The following is a 19,539-nucleotide window of genomic DNA, read 5'->3' as shown; positions in this document are numbered from 1 at the left end:
AATTATCCCAGGCCTATGGTCCCTCCTGGGATAACCGAACCCGATGCACTCCAAGGTAAACGGCTATCCCAGGCTCAACGTACCTCTTAGGATAACCGGCCCGATGCACTCCAAGGCAAATGGTTATCCCAACCTAAGCGTCCCCTCCGGGATAACCGGCCCGATGCACTCCAAGGCAATCGGTTATCCCAGACACAACACCACTTCTAGGACAACCGGGCCCGATGCACTCCAAGGCAAACGGTTGTCCCAGGCACAGCGCCACTTCTGGCATAGCCTGTCCGATGCACTCCAAGACAGCTATCCCAGACCCAGAGATCTAACCTCTAATACAGCGTGTCCGATACACTCCAAGACAAACGCTCACATCGTAACAAGTAACTCATGTCTCCTCGCTTTAACCCCAATACATTTAGAGATTTGTGTCAAAACAAAATTAAAATAAATAACACAATGGGATTAAGTTTCAATAAAATCTCAAAAGGAGTTTTAGTCAAAATTTCAGGCAGAATAAGGCAAATACCTCACCATCAAAGAAAGCAGAACACACATCGGGAGTCCATTCTCACTTCCACGGGACCATATATTCCGCAGCTGCTCGAGTCGATTTGCCATATGAGCCAGCTAACATCTGCAGCTCATATCGGCAGTGTGATAGTGTCTTCATAACCCGGTATGGTCCCCGCATACATGAGTCCAGCTTCCTTGTTGACTGAGCCACCTTGCTAACAAAAACTAAGGAATTTAGTTCAAAAGAGTGAGCTGTTTACGTCTCTAGTTAGCATAGGCATCTTGACGAGTTTAGTTGGCACGAAGGAGTTTAGATGCCCTCTGACGACTCATTTGACGAAGGACTTCTCGATTACCACTTGAGCCTTCAACAGTAACGTCTCGTATCAAACTACGTATGAGCGGTGTGGCAGCTTCAGCACCTATAAGCAGGTTTAAGGCAGAATATTGAATTGTCTTGCGTTTTGTTTTGTTTAGGATCAGCTGTAACCTCAACAAAACAACTGGCCAAGTCCTTGACCCAATTAAGGAAATCAGTGCTTTGAAACATGCGTCCCCGATCAGTGACAATTAATTTTGGAGTTCCAAAGAGAGACACCATGGTAGTGAAGTGTTGCTTTAGTTCGTCAGTGTCTTGTCGGAACATGGGATACAATAAACAAAATTTTGAAAACGCGTCTATAATAATAAGTACATGACGGTGACCGTCAGTTTCTGGTAGGGGGCCCAAGGTGTCCATATGGACTGCCTCAAATGCTACGTCTGGTTTTCTCCCATGAATGAATGAGCCGTGAAAGAGCACGAGCTACCTTTTTATGAGAAAGGCAAACCAAACAATGGGAAATGTATTTTTTTTTTCTTTGCAAATGTTCTCAACCCTGGGAACTAAAAGTGTTTTGTTATCAAGTCTACAGTTTTATCAACCCCTTGATGATCATGTTCGTCGTGAAAATACACATAAGACAGTCTATGGCCTTTTGGAATATAACAACAAAAATTAGGATTTTCACCAATAGGTGAGAGCTTGACTTAAAGGATGTCATAACGACTGAGGTTTAACTGCCCATTCACCAGTTTTTGTTTTAGAGAGTGAGTTTTCTCGTCAGAAGCCTGAGTAACTTGCGCCCAATTTAGCGGTCTTTTAATGGTACATAAGTTAACCGGATTGCGGCTAAGATAATCTGCATGGGACAAAAAACAACCTTTTCTATATTCCAGGTTAGAATCGAATTCTTGGAGGTATACCCACCACCGAGCCACCCTTGGCAACAAGTCTTTCTTACGTTGGGTAAGTTTTAACGCGTTACAGTCAGTAACCACGATGAAGTGTGCAACCACAAGATAATGCCTGAAATACTCTAATACCTTAATCACTGCCAGCGTCTTCAGTTCGTACGAGTGCTACTTCCTCTCAGCCCCCTGAGTGAGTCTACTACAATAAGGCAGTACTCGTTTACGATTTCCCTTATGCACTCTCATCATGACGACTCCGTAACCAATCGAGCTCGCATCTGTGTAGTATTTCTATTGGCAGCGTAGGATCATAAATGGCGAGTACTGGCTCACTTGTAAGACAATCTATGATGTAGTCACGAGCGGCCTGTTTTTCAGCACCTCAATGAAAGTTAATTTTTAGTAAGTGCCGCTATGCAAGCAGCCCTTTGGGCAAACCCAACTATATACCGTCTAAAATAGCTAGCTAACCTCAGAAATTGCCTTACTTGCTTAAATTTTTTTTGTTCGGCTGAATCAATTAAGGCCCGCACTTTCTGACGACTTGGCCTATCCTGACCTTTACTAATCGTACGACCCAGGTATTCAATAGTGGTAGCTAAAAACGAGCATTCCTTTATTATTTGCTTTTCAAGCAAATCTGTTATTATGTCACGACCACGGATCGTTTCAGCGTGTGAGAGTTGATATGACCGATTATACACAGGAATGCTGGATTTAAGTTTAATTGACATGCTACCTATGTTTACGGTTGATGTAGCAGTTCCCGTAATCAAGTACCGAGAGAATTCATTAATTATCCTCTTAGTAACCCTCTCTAAATAGTTACCTACCAGAGGTGTATCAATTGTCATCGAAACATCAGACTGAACAATCATCACCATTAATTCATAAAATATGTGCATGATTCGAGCCTAGATAACTTAACGCCCTCACTATTTGATAAACTCCCTGATAACCGTTCTATTTTGGGTCTCTTACTACACAAATCTTCTTTTTGCCCCAACTGCCCACAGAAAAAGCACCTGATATCACTCAGATTACGTTTACGTGAATACTCCAGAGATCGTCTATCTGTCGTAACGTTTCACAATTCCGAACGCGAGTATAGTTGTCTCGAAACACTAATTGTATTTGGTTTAACATAGATTGAAAAGAATTCGACTAAATCATTCGGAAATAGTTTAGCATTTGTCGCCGTAGCCCTAATATTTGGATCAATGACACTGCGAATAATTATAACCGAAATAAGCTCCTCATCGAGTCCTTGCACTATACGTAAGCAAAGTATCGACCGGCGTACATATTACGCGTACGTTGGATAGTGATCGGAATTCTTAGACATAACTTCAAACAATATTCCAGCAAAATCTGGTACTTCAGGACATAAAGGTTTGAATTCTTTCTTAGAATTGGTCCAACTACGGTAGCTAGACACCCATTTATTGAGCCAAGATTTCGCATCCCCTAACAAACAATTTCCTATTCGTGAAAGGCATTCTAAATCATTCCAATTGTTTAAAACTTTCGCGCAATCAATTTGTATGCACTAATCGTCAAAATTGTGTAGATTTGGGTCAAAGTTCGAAATATAGTAATACCGAGATTTTTCAGCCGTACTAATTGATCTGATGGCACTAGCAATGCAATCGGTAACACTCGCCTGTACTAATTCCAACGGTATACCCGCGTCGCCTACTTGTCGTGATCGAGCGAGGTCTCGGATCCTGATGATGATAACATTCTGAATGGTAGCTTCACGTCAAGTCCAGAGAAACCAGATGCCCTATCGACGATAATTCACGCATTCTATAGGGTACACGACGATCGGAAACGCGAGATATATCGCGGACGCGCGTTGGTGTCTGCAACTGTCGTGATGACTGCCTATTACAAACGCTACCGGGCGTCAAACCTTTGTAACGCAATTCCTCATAGTCGTGTGAATTCACCGACGCGCGGTGCGGCATAGACGAAGCCCTTGTTTTCGCCTCTAACGTTTTAAGACGAGACATCATTGCCTCCATATCAAGTCTCAACATGTTATTTTCATCAAAGGATTACTCACGGGAACTATTACCCTGACTCTAGCTACGATCACGACGAGGATTACTATCAAGACCACTGCGGCTACAATTGCGTTCACGTTCAGACATTTTAGTAACAAAATAAAATAATTAAATAAGTATGATCGCTAGAAATTAACGTATCAACAAACAAACGCAATAAAAGCTTACTCACCGCTTAATCAAAGTAATTAACACAAATTAATATTCTCGATAATAACGTAACACGATATTTAAAATAACTCAGTGTCTAAAAAAAAGTTATAAAGAAATATTTAATAAAACACAAAAAAAAATAATGTGTGGGTAAATTGAAATAACAAGGCCTTACCAAACGGGGTTCTCAAGGTACGTATCGCACTTCTGATCTTAGAAACAAGGTAAGAATTGACTTTTTAAAAAATAACATTCGATACAATTCCACTGCAAATTTATTAAATTTACACAAAAATAAAAACAATTCTAAATGAATAACTTTCAACTATCTTGATTTAAACTAATCGTTAAATGAAATCCGAATATAATACAATCGAAAGATTTAAACACACTTCGAAAATCTACTAACGACTAAACTATCACACCAACGCGCGTTACGAACGAAAAAAGAGCCCTGATGTCCTCTGACAACGGCTTATATGTCGTTTGAGTCTCTCCTACCCTCTCATATTCCTACATTGATTCTCTTCTACCCTCTCATATTCCTACAATATATAAATTATATACATAAATATACATCACTAAAATTTTATGTTACAAACACTGCATTTGAAAAAATATGTCAATCTTATAAGACGCCTCAATGTGTATATTTTGTATTTCACTAAATGATATTATTTTCACCAATTACCAAGTAAACTTTAAATGCTTAGCTAATTAATAAATTAGTCTAATTTTATTTCGTTCAAAAGTCGATCCCGATTCCCGGATCGTGTCTCCTCCACGCCACACGACACTGGCAGAATATACTGTGCACGTCTTTGCATGGATGCAGGACATATAATAAAAAAAAAATATCCATTGACGATTCTTATTATTTTTGCCAATAATTAAAAGAGAGAGAGAAAGAGATCCTTTTTATTTTAGTATGCCTAATTGTTTTAAAGTATAAAGACACAAAAAAGGTAAAAAATTTAACCAAGTATAGATGGAAGGAAAAAGATTAACATGGTATATTATAAAATTCATTTATTGTAAGAAATGTAGAAATGTACAAAACATTGAACCACAGACTACAGTAGACTAATCATTGGACATTTGCTTGTCAGTATTAATAAGTAAAGAGTTCTGAAGTTCAGACAGTTGCAGGAGCTAGTGACATATACATACAAAGCGTTCTACGGTGACTTTGATCACACACTACTTCATATACAGAGCTCGACGTCTTCTAGGAAACAGATGACGTGGAGATTGTTTGACAACTTTTGTTTATTACAAAAAACAAGCCTTTCGGGCAGACAGAGTTCAACAATCCATCACAAACTACGAGAGAGGACGTCTCGTGCGCAGTCCAGTCAGAGAGTGTGTCCAGCGGACCCCGGGCTGCTCACTTATCCGGCAGACGGACCAGGGGCGGCGCCGAGCGCTCCTCGCACAGAGACACCAGGCTCCGCTCATTGGGGGAGAGAGGGGCGGCGGCGCTGTCGCTGAAGGGGTCCGCGTACGGCGAGTGGACCACCACACAGCCCACCGACGAAGAACACTCGACGCCCAGGAGACGCTTCAGCTTACGCTCCGAGTCCACCTCCAAAACGTGGATGTCGTGCTCTATACAGAAGGCTCGCAGCAGCACGTCCAGCATGTGAGTGGCGCTGTCTCCGGGGGGCGCGCCGCAGGTCACCACGAACAGGGCTTCGCCCTTGGCGGACAGGTGGCGCACGGCGGCCGGCAACCCCACGGTGAGGCGGCGCTCGCACAGGGCCGAGAGCAGAACGGAGGCCATGCACTGACCCGCGGAGCTACACGGACGAAAACTTCCATTAGATACTGTTTAATGGGCTTAAAGCTAATACAGAAACTGTTGAAGGAATAGGGGGACATTAAAATATGTTACTTTTTACTTTTTTTATGTAACTTATGATTCTTGAAAATAAACAATATTTTGATTGAAGTTGAGTGAAATTTAAATATATCTTAAATTATCATTTCAATAATAAATGAATAAGTAGTTAATCACTCGATTCGTTTATTGTTGTTTTATAAGTTTAGTTGGTGATAACTTAGTCCTGGCTACTTTTTAAGGGAAGTACCTACAGTGTAGGTGCAGCTTACAACGTGTTTTAACGCCATATCAAACCTATTAGTGTGGCATGAACCTTTATGGCTTCATTTAAATTTAAACCAAATACTAACTATTAGTAATAAACACAATGATATCCCTAGTAGCAAGATCGAGTTGTGCAATATTGAGCAACTATTAATACTAAAAATTCATTAAATTATAACTATTCTCACCTTTTGGCGGCAACTTTGCTGAAAGACTCCGTTGTCATAGCCACCACTGAATCTTTACACATCTTGCTTGATATTCTAACACTTTTCAAATTTTCAAAAATTTCTGGTGACTCGGGGCACCCGTAACCGCGAATTTTTACTTGAGTTCGCACAAGTCCGTAGATACCTTTGATGGCGTTTACCGTTATCAGCACTTCACAGTTATCAAACACGATTTATGAACCAATGTTTACACAACTTTACTAATGACTAATGTTATGACACAGCCACAGTTTGAAATCAAATGAGGAAACTTCGCGCGTGTCCCTTATATATATAGAGTCGTTGACGCATGCGCGGCCAATTGTTGCCGTATTTGTTTGTGTGTATGGTGTGTGTGTGTGTGCTTTGACTGGTTATGAAAGAAATTCTTCGAAACTGTTTTAAGTCTCGTACGTGTTATCATTCACGAGTTATAATATAAAAGATTGTGATAATACATTTCAAACGATCGGACAGGTCTTGACGTGTTTGGGAAAAGTATTACATTGACCTAGTCTCCCCCCGCGCGTCAATGTTTATGTTAATATAGTAGTTATCTTTTGTATGTGTGAGTGGGTTTTATCCGCGCGCCATGATCAGAATTCCCATTTGTTTATTTTTTTTTTAATTTGTTATAAGCTGCGAACGGATGCATACATTTTGTGACGTAAATAATTAGTATGATTTATTTTAAACCCCACGATGGTTGTATTATTTAATATAGGAAGTAAAACAGACAAATAACGTCTTGCCGACATTTAGTTTGTAACAGTAACACCGATACCTAGTAGATACTTTAGAAAGACAACCTCATCTGTTTTGAAACAATTACGTATGCAGTATTTGATTATATATTTTAATCCAATTATAAAACTACCGGATCACATAAAATGTATTATTTTTTTGCATTGAGGTCTCACAACGAGGTCAAGGCACTGTATTTGCATCGATTGGATTTCCATTTTGAATTTCACAATATTTCATATAATCCTAAAAATATTTCAATTTCTTATAATGATTTAGTTCACTTTCTTTATATTAAATTTCTTTTTAATGTATTATATTATGGGTGGGTGAAGAGGTTTTTAAGATATCGACTATTTAAACTTCGAGGTTAGACTAGTCGAGTTGAACTATTAGGGCATTAGGCTATACATTTTCTTCGATACAAAACATAAATAACTGAAATTTCTGTTGACATTAAGTAACTGTTAAATTCCATGTTAAAGGTCTAAGTAAAGTATTCGAAAAGGCGGTTATTATTTGTACATTATTAACGGAACATTAAATATAAGCGAGTCATATGTCATAATACTTACCATGAATTCCCGTCCTTACATTCAACACAGAGATCCTAGTTTTTCATTCATTATCTATATAGATATTACAAATACGTATCGTCACACTAATGACTTGTTGTTAATAGTGTAAAGTGCGAATATAAATGTGAACCTAAAAGTGCTCCGTTTGTAGTGTGACAATACAAGTTTGCGGTCTTGCAAGGGGACAAATGTCTTATTAAACAAGAATAATAATGAGCGCGAATGAAATATTAAAAGATATAATATGTAACTGTGTAATAATAATAATAATAATAAGAGAAATATTAACCGTATTAATTTAAATTTTTGCATCGTATAAAATTTTTAATAACTCAACAACTAACAGTTACAACTAAATTCTATATATTATGTAATAGTAATTACTAGGTAGATTTCATCTTAAATGAACATTATAGGAATGTATAAAGCAATTTGTCTTATCATAAGATAGCACGATCGTATCTATATCATTGCGCAATATAAACGCCATCTTGTGTGTGGGTTGCGACCTAAATATTAAGTTCATTAAACTTGACACACAAACGGTTGTGTCAAAGTAATGTTGTTTTAATTAAGATTTTATAAAACAATAAAAAATATTGATATTATTGATATCTATAACGGCTTTGGATTTCTTGGAAAACTCATGTAGAGTGCTTATTATATATGGCTTCTATCACGCATGTGTTTTAAAATCAACATTTACTATTAATTACAATTTTTTCTGTTTCCTTGTTACAAACGACTACTTATTTTTACTTTAAACATAACTTTATCCTTAGTACTTTATTTTGTTATATTTTTTACTAAAATACTATCAAATGGCTTGTGTTGAGGTTGACAACCCAGACAGTCATTATAAGGGTACTTCATGTATTATCTGTGCATTTATCAGCTGTTTATTAAGCAATTATTTAATGTTACTACATTAATCTAACATCAGATTTGATGTGATTAGATTCAAATATTTATAATAATAATAAAATTTCTTTAAAAAAATCCGTAAAAAAAGCGATTGCTTGAAAATCGGCCAGTTTTAGGGTTCCGTAGCCAAATGGCAAAAAAACGCAATCTGTATAGATTCGTCAATTGTCATGTCTGTCTGTCCGTCTGTCCGTCCGTCCGTCCGTATGTCACAGCCATTTACTTCCGAAAATGTTGGGCCTACATAGTTGAAACGTTGTTGAAAAGTTGAACATTTTTTTTTCAATTAACACATGATGAGTGTCTATGGATAGGGCTTTAAAAATACATTAAGATTCCTAAAACCATTTTTCGTCTAAATCAATTCTTTAAAAGATAGACGATTCGAAAGTGGAAAAATGAGTGCCCCCTCTGCCCCTCTTCCAACTTTTCAAATAAGTGAGACAACTAAAAAAAATATATGCTCTAGAATTTAATGGAAACTTGGTTTGAACGAGATATCTTTATTAAATAAAACAACTTGAACTATCAATGTCAACTTTTTATAATACAACAATTTCTGAACTGTTTTTACGTAATCGTATATATATATATTGTGAAATAATATAAATAATATTAATATTCGATTTAAAGAAGTAATGTTCTGAATATTTCCAATTTCTTTAATACTATAACTGATTAGTCATGAACGACGAAGGTTGGCTGTAGCGGCTTTAGCCTTCATGGATGCCACAGGTCAAAGACCCTTTGACAAGCTGAGTCATAGTACGCGTGTTTACTTTATTATTGAATAATTGAATATTAATAATAAAAGGAGTTATTACTTATTTTATTTATTACATAAACAATGTCATGACTTAACATTTTTTTTTTATTTTATTTACATATTTCACTGATATGTGTTTACGGATAGGAATTACTGTCAAATATCTTTAATATCTTGACAAACCGATAAGGAATTTATCAAAACCACTTTAATTGTTGAAACATGACAATTATATTTTAAATTAAAATCCAATTTTATATATGTATATATATTTATTTAATATTAATTATTTAATATTAACAAAAACCGTTATTCTAAATTATAATAGACTTATACTTTATAGGTTTGTTTATAATAATATTTTACTCGGAAGAGATTTAAACATTCCGTTGGATCGATCCATTATTTTTTTTAATCTATGGCTTCATTCGCACTGGAATCGTGAAATATTTGGTAATGTCACGTTTGGCACGTTTTATTTATTGGAAGAATTATAATCTTGAGTACTGTGCGGTGAAAAAACGAAGAAGATTTTCGAATGGAATAAAGGAGTATTCATTACCTTAAAGCATTGCTACCAATAAACCAATAAACGTCATTGATTAAATGTCAGAATACAGACGTCATAATAATAAAATTAAAACGTACAGAAAAATAATATTAAAAACAATCATTTGTAAAACTCTCAAAGTAATTTAATACAATTTAAAAGTTAAGTGATAACTTAAATGTTAAAATAATTTAAACTATAAAAATACAAGTACAGCTTCTGTTTTTATGTAAAACATGTGTTCCTTTGTTTTAAAATTATAAGTACATGATATAAATATGATGTAATATTATATCTGCGTCTTGAGGGTTGCTCTATAACACACATCATGGGGTTTTTCAAATCTCAGGATCCGTTTAGTACATGAACAAAGCCGGCACCACCTTCTCAATTCCCATCCACTATCTATTTGATGCTCCTGAGCATAGTCAAAGGTCAACTTGCTTTATACATATATAAATAATTTTTACACAAAATTTCTGAACAATGCTGATCTATCAAAATTTCGAAATAACATAAAAATCCTATAATGTTCACCGAGTCTATACTCTTTGTAATAGATCGTTAAAACTTTTAAATATATAAAACGTTGCTTGAATATAAATAACAAAGCGGTAATACCCGGGTGTAAAAATAGTTGGGACAAACCTGAGGGACTGTCCCTACAGGCCCACAGGCCTACAGGGTCACGGGAAGTTGATGAACAAAGGATTTTAATTATAAAAAACTATTTTTATATGTAGCAAGATAAATAAATAGGATGTCCTTATTAAGTAGATATGGTTTCCAACCAGCGGCGCCATCTATGATCTACGGCACGAGACTTCGTACAAAATATAATTGATATAACATGTTCCCGTTGAAACTACTTATAAGAAAATTAGATTTATTATAATATAGTCTCTATGTTTTTGTATATATCAAGTACATGACTCTAATGTTCCATTAAAGTTCCTTTAATATTTTTTCGTTTAAGAATCGAAATATTTCAAATAAACATTCACATGTTAAAGTTAATGCACATTTTAAAGTGATTCATCATTATTTTATGTTTTTTTTCGGTTTATAGTTTATTCGGTTATTTACCGATTGATTAAAAGTCTTTATATAAACATTAAAGATTGCTTGCCTTATTTCGTCTTAGGTAGTTATATATTTTATGTTCTACAATTAATTACTACTGTCACTATCCAGTCGCATATAAACGAATTTTAGTGTCAGAAGACTATTGACAGTTGACTATGAAAAATATTATTTTTCTTCTATTGATAAAAAAAAAACACGTTGAAATTATATGTTGGAATTAAAAGCAAATCATAATTAAATATTCCAAACACGCCTGCATGTTTTTAGGTATCCCAGTAACCTGATATCTAATCTTCGTATTTGTGTTAAAACAACAGTTGAAAACTGGTTGCTTTCAATTTCCACGACACACTTTCATATTATCTAACATATCTGACTTAAAAAAACAAAAAAAAATTAACCAGACTCTATTGACGTAGAACGTTAAAAAGCTATTAGGTCCGTGTGTTGACATCTGGTCTCTGTACGTGCACACTCTCAGGAGTTAGGAGTGCACGTGTGAGGAGAGACGAGCACAGTCACGTGGTGTCTGTTATACAGTGTATACAGTGACGTCACAGTTCAACAACACTACATTGGTGGCACACGACTACAACTATACTATACATTGTGTGTACTACATTCTACTATACTACTTCCTTGTTAAATAACAACATTAGTGACTCGAATACTACAGTTAGATAATCTAATTCGAGTGACATTTATAATGTGATTTAAGAAATAACTACATACTGTTACTCTTATAATAAACAAGGTTTTATTTCAATAGCTTGTCCCATGAAGATGAATAAGCTAACAATAAAGCTCAATTTGAAAACAAAAAATCCCCAAAAAGTTTTGCTGATGAATGCTGATAATAATGTTTACGCCAGAGACCTTCGGATTCTCGTTTCATTATTTTTGTAACCATTCATTACGCAATTGATATTTTCAAGTGTTTTATTTACAGAACATGAAGTATGATTGAAACGTAACGATCACGTGTCCTGCGCAGTAATAAACACTACGGACAAACATTAAATAAAAAATATATCGTTTATGTCAAGAGATAAATGACACTGAACACAGAACAACGATAAACATCCCCATGTCACAGATTACGACGTCATTTTTTTAGTGATAACAACAAAAAATAAATCCAACGTGATTTACAAAATGTATATATGTTTCAATACGCCGCTCCGTCGTCAAACATCAGCCAATAATAATAGTTCTGGATGGTTATTCCAATACCCACGTCATGAGCATTCTTTGTTTGTGAAATAAGCACGGGACTGGTGTGCTTCATATGAGTTTACTTTGTTACGCTACATACAAAGCGCTTCCCGTTTTTCACTCGATAACCTACGATAATACTGCCAGTATAATGTACGGATTTATGAATGACATATTCTAAACGCTCTACTTATAATTAGACTAGTCAGTGACAGCAGTTTACTATTTAACCAGTACTCTCCTCAGTAATATATATATTGGTTAATATTAAGTACATTAGAAGTTGTTTAGTTTAATGATAGTGTTATGAAGAAGATCTGAAGAGGTGAACATAAGTTAATCCATTGCTTAGAGCTCCATTAAATTACGAAGATTTTTCGTGAATTCTATTGGTGACTTATATCCTTCCATTAAAAACATATTACATCTGTATCTTTGTTATATTTATGTAAATATTAAATATAACGGATCCTGCAACTCGGAAAACATTAAAAATAAGTTCTTAAATATAAATTTGGAGGTTATTGACCTTATTACAACACCATGCGTATTTGCGCGATAATTGTTATATTTAAGGAAATAATTAATAAGATTTCAAATATAATACAACAATTAATAGCTATTATTTATTGTTACTGTATCGGGACCGGGACCGGGAGAGCCTTGTATTGAAAAATATTTACATATTATTAGTAAGGTGTTTCATTTGTTTAAACTGATTGTGTATTTCTTTTATTTAAACAAGATAAAGTAATATGAAGATATATTTATATTTATTTTATTATAACCCATTATTTTGATTGAGTGGTTGCCAACGTCCATACCACGTTGAATACACCGGTTCTCGTCCGATCACCGAAGTTAAGCAACGTCGGGCGCGGTCAGTACTTGGATGGGTGACCGCCTGGGAACACCGCGTGATGTTGGCTTATTTTTGGAATAAATAAATTATGTAAACGTTTACGTTACAATTTCAATTACTTTGAAGTTAATTATTACTTACTCTTTTAACAATAGGAATCTAATCGTACAACAGACGTTTTTATATATATTTGGGCCTTGTCTTTTCGCACTAATACTGAGGATAATTGAAAATATTAGAAAGGCAATTATTTTAATTTTGATAAAATTATTTTAAAAAATATTTCATTTTCCTTATCCGCAGGAATGCTGTGACGGAAGAAAATGTATAAAATATCTTATTCTTTAGTTTGAGATAGTTTTCAACGAAGACTTTGTGGTACATCGTAATGTTTGTAATTTTCATGTTAAACAATGTTTTCTCTGGAACTGTATATTACTTAAAATAAATTGTGATTATTGTGATGAAATATATGTAAATAATCTCGTTACTTCAAACGAACACCAAATCGAGTCTTTAATATATGTGATGTATTTTTGTGGAGCTTCTTTTTTGTCTTCTTTTTTGATCACGTATAATAATAAGAATTAAGATGCAAACCAAAGAAGTAGCGATCAATAGTTCAGAGGTAAAAGAATATTAAGAACTGAAAGATAAGTAGTTATTACTAATTAAAATAAACCTTCAAATGCATGTAATCTAACTTAAGAGAAGAAAAACAATTAATCGTGTTGTAACAAACCCGCCAACGTTGATAAACCTTAAGCACAGTATAAGTTCTATGTTGTTATTATGTAAAAACCTTATTATCATTGTCAACCTTTATGATAAGCGGATTTCCTCTGCCTGGCACTTACACAAGACGGATAAGATTAAATTTAGTTTTACGGTTGTCTAATAGAGGTTAGAAATATTTTTTATTATAAAATAAATAACATATTTTAGATATTTCCAAGCATTTTGTATAAGTATTTCTATGCGTCTGGCACAGGGGATATAGCTCAGTGGTAGAGCATTCGACTGCAGATCGAGAGGTCCCCGGTTCAAACCCGGGTGTCCCCTATCTCTTTTATTTCCGTTTATAATTTTTGCTTCTTTATTAGTAGCTTTGAATATAAACACTTAGAATACTTTTCTAATGACTTTCCCATCATACAAATAAACATGACATTTTTTTTTATTTAAAATAACTGTTTTAATTTGATTCTACTTTTCAAAAGAACAAATATAGAAAAATAATTAAAAGGTAATAAAATATCTCAAACTAGCTGCCCGGAGAAACTTCGTTTTCTATAAAGTTAAGAGAAAATATTAAATAAAGGTAACGTGTTCGGACTTCCGAGTCAGCGCCTTATTTATATCCCAACAATAATCAAAAATAAGTTTTAAATTTTGTAGACTACAATACTTTATGCACTTGAAGATACTCAATGCTTTATGGTATACATTTTTTTTTGTTTGATTATTTGATTCGTCAACAAATAATCCCGATGGTGTCCCAACGTGGGAGCAGACAAATTTCTTGATTAACTTCGCAAATACTCAAAGACTGACCTTGTGCTTTACTTATGGTCACTGCGAAAGCAAACCGCAGTGGAAACAGCAGTCGTCTACGTCCCGTTAACACGTATTACAATACATAACTTTTTAATATGTTCAAATTATAAACAAACAGTCGCAAGCGCACATTTTTTAGTTTCATATTGACGTCAACTGTTTGACAGCAAATTTTCATTAAAAGAAAATCATTTTTGCGATTGTCCGCTCAACTATGTTTAATTTATTTTCAAGCTATGTACCTATTGTTAGCAACATCCATTTTTATTTGTGGATTAGAATTATAACTATGAATCACGAATGTTTCTAGAAAATAAACAATAGAAAATATTTTTAAATTTATCAAATCAAACTGTAGCAGTCGTGGCCGAGTGGTTAAGGCGTCTGACTCGAAATCAGATTCCCTCTGGGAGCGTAGGTTCGAATCCTACCGGCTGCGAAACTTTTTATATAATTTTATATAAAAAAAACTAAGTTATACTTTTTTTGAAATAAAACTAATAATTTTGGATTTACTACGAGTTTATAATTATTTATAACTACATACTTCCGACGTTTCCGTTGCTTTGTAGCAACTGTGATCACGGACAGACAAGATCTCATCTCGTCCTTTAATCCGAAAAATATAAGACTAATATTTCAATCAATACTCGCGAGAATCTTAGATCTCAATAAGTAGAAAGGAATATATTATTTTTATGTTTACGATAAGCGTGAAAGCTGATTGTTATACGAAGTCACTTCCACGGCAAACTTCATATTATTTTCTGTCCCAAAATCTTTATACTGAACTTACTAATTGATCAATAGATTTCCCACCAGTGTCTTTTACAAATTTTGTAGTCTTAAGACCTGTTTTCTGTGACGTAGCGAATTTCTTAATTAAAAAAACTCCTTTTTTAAATATAAACGAACTAAAAAGTTAAACTAATAAGTTATGTATTATTGTGTAGATGTGAGTTGAGTGAAAAAAGTTGCGGTTTGCTTGAATTGTTCAACCGTTTAAGTAAATTCCTAAATGCTCATTTTACTTCTGTATATTTAAAAAGCTTGTTTTTTTATTCACAAACATTTTTAAGCTTTAAATGATCTGTGAAGACCCAAGCTAACAAAGGCTGGGACACTCCTGACCTTAATTTCTGGAATACCTTCGCTTATCGGTTTTAGTCCAACTTTATCCCTCGCCAAGAAATTTGTTATGAAAATTTCATAAAGGGTTTACATTATTATTAAGGATCTCTTTGATATGCCGAATTTAAAATTTAATACTTTTGTTTAAAACTAAAAATATAAGACGTTTCGTAGTAAAAATGTAAATTTTGGTCATTTTTTTTGTATAAGTGACAGAATAAGTTATGTTATGCTATATTGACATATACATATAGCAGAACAACTGGGCGAAGGTATTAAAACAAAGTTGATAATATATCATAATAATAATATAATAGGTTAATATTTATTTATGATAATTTTAAAGTTGGTCAGTCTTGTTTATTAAAAATATACTCTTTAAATTATAGTAAAGAATGTAATTGGTATGAATTACGAAAAGAAGTAAAAATAAAGAATAAGAATAATCAAAAAGTTGTTCCGCCCCCGGGTGGGCTCGAACCACCAACCTTTCGGTTAACAGCCGAACGCGCTAGCCGATTGCGCCACGGAGGCTATATTTGGTGCGTCAAAATAACAGAACCAACACTTCTCATCTTTTTTTGTAGAATAAAAATTAGACAAATATTTTAGATTTTTTCATTCCGTTTATTGAATGAATTTATACTTATTAAATGAAGGGAAACGACGAAGAAAACAAAAGAAATAAAACAATTGTCGTGTTAAGTTTAGTTTAAAAATTCTAACTTTGTTCCGTCTAATATTAAACATATGTAAAAGTATTTTCACCACTCCTTCTGAAAAACTTAATGAATTATTGAAAGAATTCCGATGTTAAAGCATAGCTGTGATCAAGTAATAACATCTCCAACATGGACTGGCCCTGACTGCTTTTCGTCCGACGAGTGAGACGGTTACCGTTTTCTTTCTTCTACCCTTTCCTCTCTCGGCAAGTTAATGTACTCGTATGCGATGACCTTCCTTTATGCACCAGCCTTAGTCTGGTTTGAGGTGTTCAGTGGATAGTGTGTTTCATTGGCTTGGGGTACAGAGACCCTGCAACTGCGAGTCGGGTTGAGGGCCGTTCTGCCAGCGACACACAATACTCGACTTCCAGTTCAGGCAATGCTCTTTGGAAGGATGTTTATTGGACCATCAGCATCCTGCCATCCTTGCCTTCACCTTATGTCTGGCAAAGGGTTCGTAACACCATGTTGCAGATGTATATGTGCGATTTAACTATAGGTAGTATTCGTAGGCCATCAGATAGTTTGCGGCCTTTTTGATAAAAAAGTCAAGGACAGTCATAAAAATAACAATTGGAAATAACATTTGCTGAGAACAAAAATAAATACTTCCCGTACCGGGAATCGAACCCGAGCCTCCTGGGTGAAAGCCAGGTATCCTAGCCACTAGACCATACGGGAGATGCAAGTCCGAGTTAAATTGTTATAAATAAGAAAATCAAAGATATAATTAATAAAAATTTAAATTATAATATATACATATATACATTTCAACATATACATTATTGAAATATATTATTAGAAATAGGCATGGCCAACTAAAAGATACTAATATTTAGTCATATCACTATTACATAGCCATGTGTCTGAAACCCACTCTAAAATATAATTGAAGTGAACATAATAATATTCTGAATGTTATAAAAGTAACTGATAATATATTTGTTACAAAAGAAAATTTATTTGACATAATGAAAATCCTAAAAAATATAATTGATAGAATGAAAATAACGTTGTTAAAATAAAACAAAAAGTTTTGTCAGAAGTGGGATTCGAACCCACGCCCTCAGAGAGGACCAGAACAACTCACACCCGCGTTATAGAGGGCAAGGTAAACCTTGAGTCTGGCGCCTTAGACCGCTCGGCCATCCTGACAGATGGACGACAAATCGAAATAGTGAATTATATTCATTCATTACTTCTTAGTAATTAAATTTGTTGCACAAACGTGTATAAATTAAACAAATATAATAAGGGTAACATTTTTTGATGATTTGTAATTTTAAGTATTGTATTTGATTATGTTTAATAATTTGCCAGAGGGCAGGGTGATAAAAATTAATTCTTATTTAAAGACACGCTGATCTATTGCAGTAGTATGACAAAAATCTAATCTTTTTAAATTTTATTTTAGTGTTAAAAGATTTTATAATTTAAACATTTTAACCGCCATCTATGAAATCTTTGATGCAATATAAGTTACTACAAAATACTTTATGATTGCCCCTTCGATATTGTGACTAATAGATGACGCTTTACAGGCTACTTAATTTTTGTTTGAAAAAAATTATCAGACTTAGAGAAAGTACTTAAGTTTTCCCTTAAACTTTATTATATAATAATAGATGTATTTGCTGTTTAATTAGTATTAATTCATCAATAGTAAAGATATGTATAATATGTTTATATTTTTAAAATATTTTATTTTTGTATGAAGTCTTTTTTTTTATATAAGAATCTTGTACTATAATTATTCTGTGTTACTATTTTAATGAATTATTCTGATCATATATTATTTTACAAAGTGGTGTCGATATTGATCGTAGATGTCAATGTCAATGTCAAAAGTCTAAAGTATACATTGAACTTCAAAGCTCATATCTTAATAAGGTTTTGTTTATAAACAAAAATGGATGTGGAAGTAAAAATAAAAGATGACATGAAGAAGCTGGGCTGTAAATGCGATAAGAAAATTGTGTTAGCTTACCATTTATACATACATCTTGTTGACGAGAAGCTGATGTATGATACAGAATACTGTTATAATAAAGACATAGACACCATGTATATAGTGGCTCGGCCGAGGAAGAATGAGAAATTAAATATTTATGTGCCTGTACTAACAAGTGAAGACATCAATATGGACTTCATAAGTATATTGCAAGAAAATTTGTGTACCGTAGAAACGGGGCCGAGAGTCATCTTAGCATTTATCGAAGCTGACTTTACTATAGTAATTTACACGTTCACCAAAGGTCTGGCGGAACGCCGGTCACCTGAGCGTATAACACAAATGAGGCTGAAGGAAGAAAAACGCAATTTCATCAACACAGAGCTCAAGAAAAATAAAAATCAGATATTAAATGATGCATTAAATGGTGGGGTTGTTGATGATGATTGTGAGGTATTAGAATAGCAATGGACACAATTTTATTATTTAAAATGTTTTTGTCTTTGTTCCTTATTAATTTATAAATAATGTCAACAAAGGTATGACCGACTTATTTATTTTTCACAGAAAAACTTGGATGTAATTTTTAATATTAGTTTAACTTTATATGCAGCAACTCATTCAATACTCAGGGTATATCCTGTAATAAAATTAATAATTCTTGTAAATGTGTTTCGAAATATTCTAATATATTTTCTAAAAACCTTAGATGGCTGAGGGTTGAAGATAAAATGACTATTTATTAATTGTAACCAGTGAGTACATAAAAATCAACGAGTCAGTTTCCACAGCGCTTTGTCAAAGATCAATGATGAAATATTGTATGTATATATACATATATATAATTCTCAAAATCACTGAAACTTTATCTTGTACTATACATACTTAACGAAACTTTGGTTAGAGTTCTAGATTTTATTGTGGTAGCAATTGTTTTTATAATCACAAATGTTATAATTATGTATACTATATATAAATCTGATGAAATCCATGAGTATGTCCGATTCCAGAAGATTCCAGATTAGCGACCGAGTTTTATGGATTTGAATGTGTTTGATTATAAATGTGCCATTGTGAGGCGAGGCTTTTGCTCAACCGAGGGAGCTGATGGTGTACTGTTATCAAACAATATCTTATTTACAGAAATAAATAAATATTTCAATAAAATA

At 33.9% G+C, this 19,539-nt stretch overlaps 2 protein-coding genes and 6 non-coding genes across 8 annotated transcripts; 4 read left to right on the top strand and 4 right to left on the bottom strand.

The window, feature by feature from the left end:
• Positions 1-4,977: 4,977 nt before the first annotated feature.
• Positions 4,978-6,802, bottom strand: LOC116773682 (uncharacterized). Its single transcript, XM_061528825.1, has 2 exons — positions 6,261-6,802; positions 4,978-5,764 (listed from the first exon to the last, which is right to left on the bottom strand). Exons 1-2 carry the CDS (start codon positions 6,320-6,322, stop codon positions 5,353-5,355), a joined length of 474 nt encoding a protein of 157 aa, XP_061384809.1. The 5' UTR covers positions 6,323-6,802; the 3' UTR covers positions 4,978-5,352.
• Positions 6,803-12,954: 6,152 nt separating this feature from the next.
• On the top strand, positions 12,955-13,073 carry LOC116773722 (5S ribosomal RNA). The gene has a single exon (XR_004353724.1). It is a non-coding gene; the product is annotated as a 5S ribosomal RNA (ribosomal RNA).
• Positions 13,074-13,996: 923 nt separating this feature from the next.
• Positions 13,997-14,068, top strand: Trnac-gca (transfer RNA cysteine (anticodon GCA)). Its single transcript has one exon. It is a non-coding gene; the product is annotated as a tRNA-Cys (tRNA).
• An 852-nt stretch (positions 14,069-14,920) lies between these two features.
• Positions 14,921-15,002, top strand: Trnas-cga (transfer RNA serine (anticodon CGA)). The gene has a single exon. It is a non-coding gene; the product is annotated as a tRNA-Ser (tRNA).
• Positions 15,003-16,154: 1,152 nt separating this feature from the next.
• On the bottom strand, positions 16,155-16,228 carry Trnan-guu (transfer RNA asparagine (anticodon GUU)). The gene has a single exon. It is a non-coding gene; the product is annotated as a tRNA-Asn (tRNA).
• An 800-nt stretch (positions 16,229-17,028) lies between these two features.
• On the bottom strand, positions 17,029-17,100 carry Trnae-uuc (transfer RNA glutamic acid (anticodon UUC)). The gene has a single exon. It is a non-coding gene; the product is annotated as a tRNA-Glu (tRNA).
• Positions 17,101-17,456: 356 nt separating this feature from the next.
• Trnal-caa (transfer RNA leucine (anticodon CAA)) lies at positions 17,457-17,574 on the bottom strand. Its single transcript has 2 exons — positions 17,537-17,574; positions 17,457-17,501 (listed from the first exon to the last, which is right to left on the bottom strand). It is a non-coding gene; the product is annotated as a tRNA-Leu (tRNA).
• A 693-nt stretch (positions 17,575-18,267) lies between these two features.
• LOC116773674 (uncharacterized) lies at positions 18,268-19,539 on the top strand. Its single transcript, XM_032666175.2, has one exon. The coding sequence runs from the start codon at positions 18,329-18,331 to the stop codon at positions 18,833-18,835; it is 507 nt and encodes a 168-aa protein (XP_032522066.2). The 5' UTR covers positions 18,268-18,328; the 3' UTR covers positions 18,836-19,539.

This window comes from Danaus plexippus, assembly GCF_018135715.1.
Source record: "Danaus plexippus chromosome 22 unlocalized genomic scaffold, MEX_DaPlex mxdp_33, whole genome shotgun sequence".
Classification (NCBI taxonomy): Eukaryota; Metazoa; Arthropoda; class Insecta; order Lepidoptera; family Nymphalidae; genus Danaus; species Danaus plexippus.
This window is presented reverse-complemented; position numbering and strand designations above follow the sequence as displayed.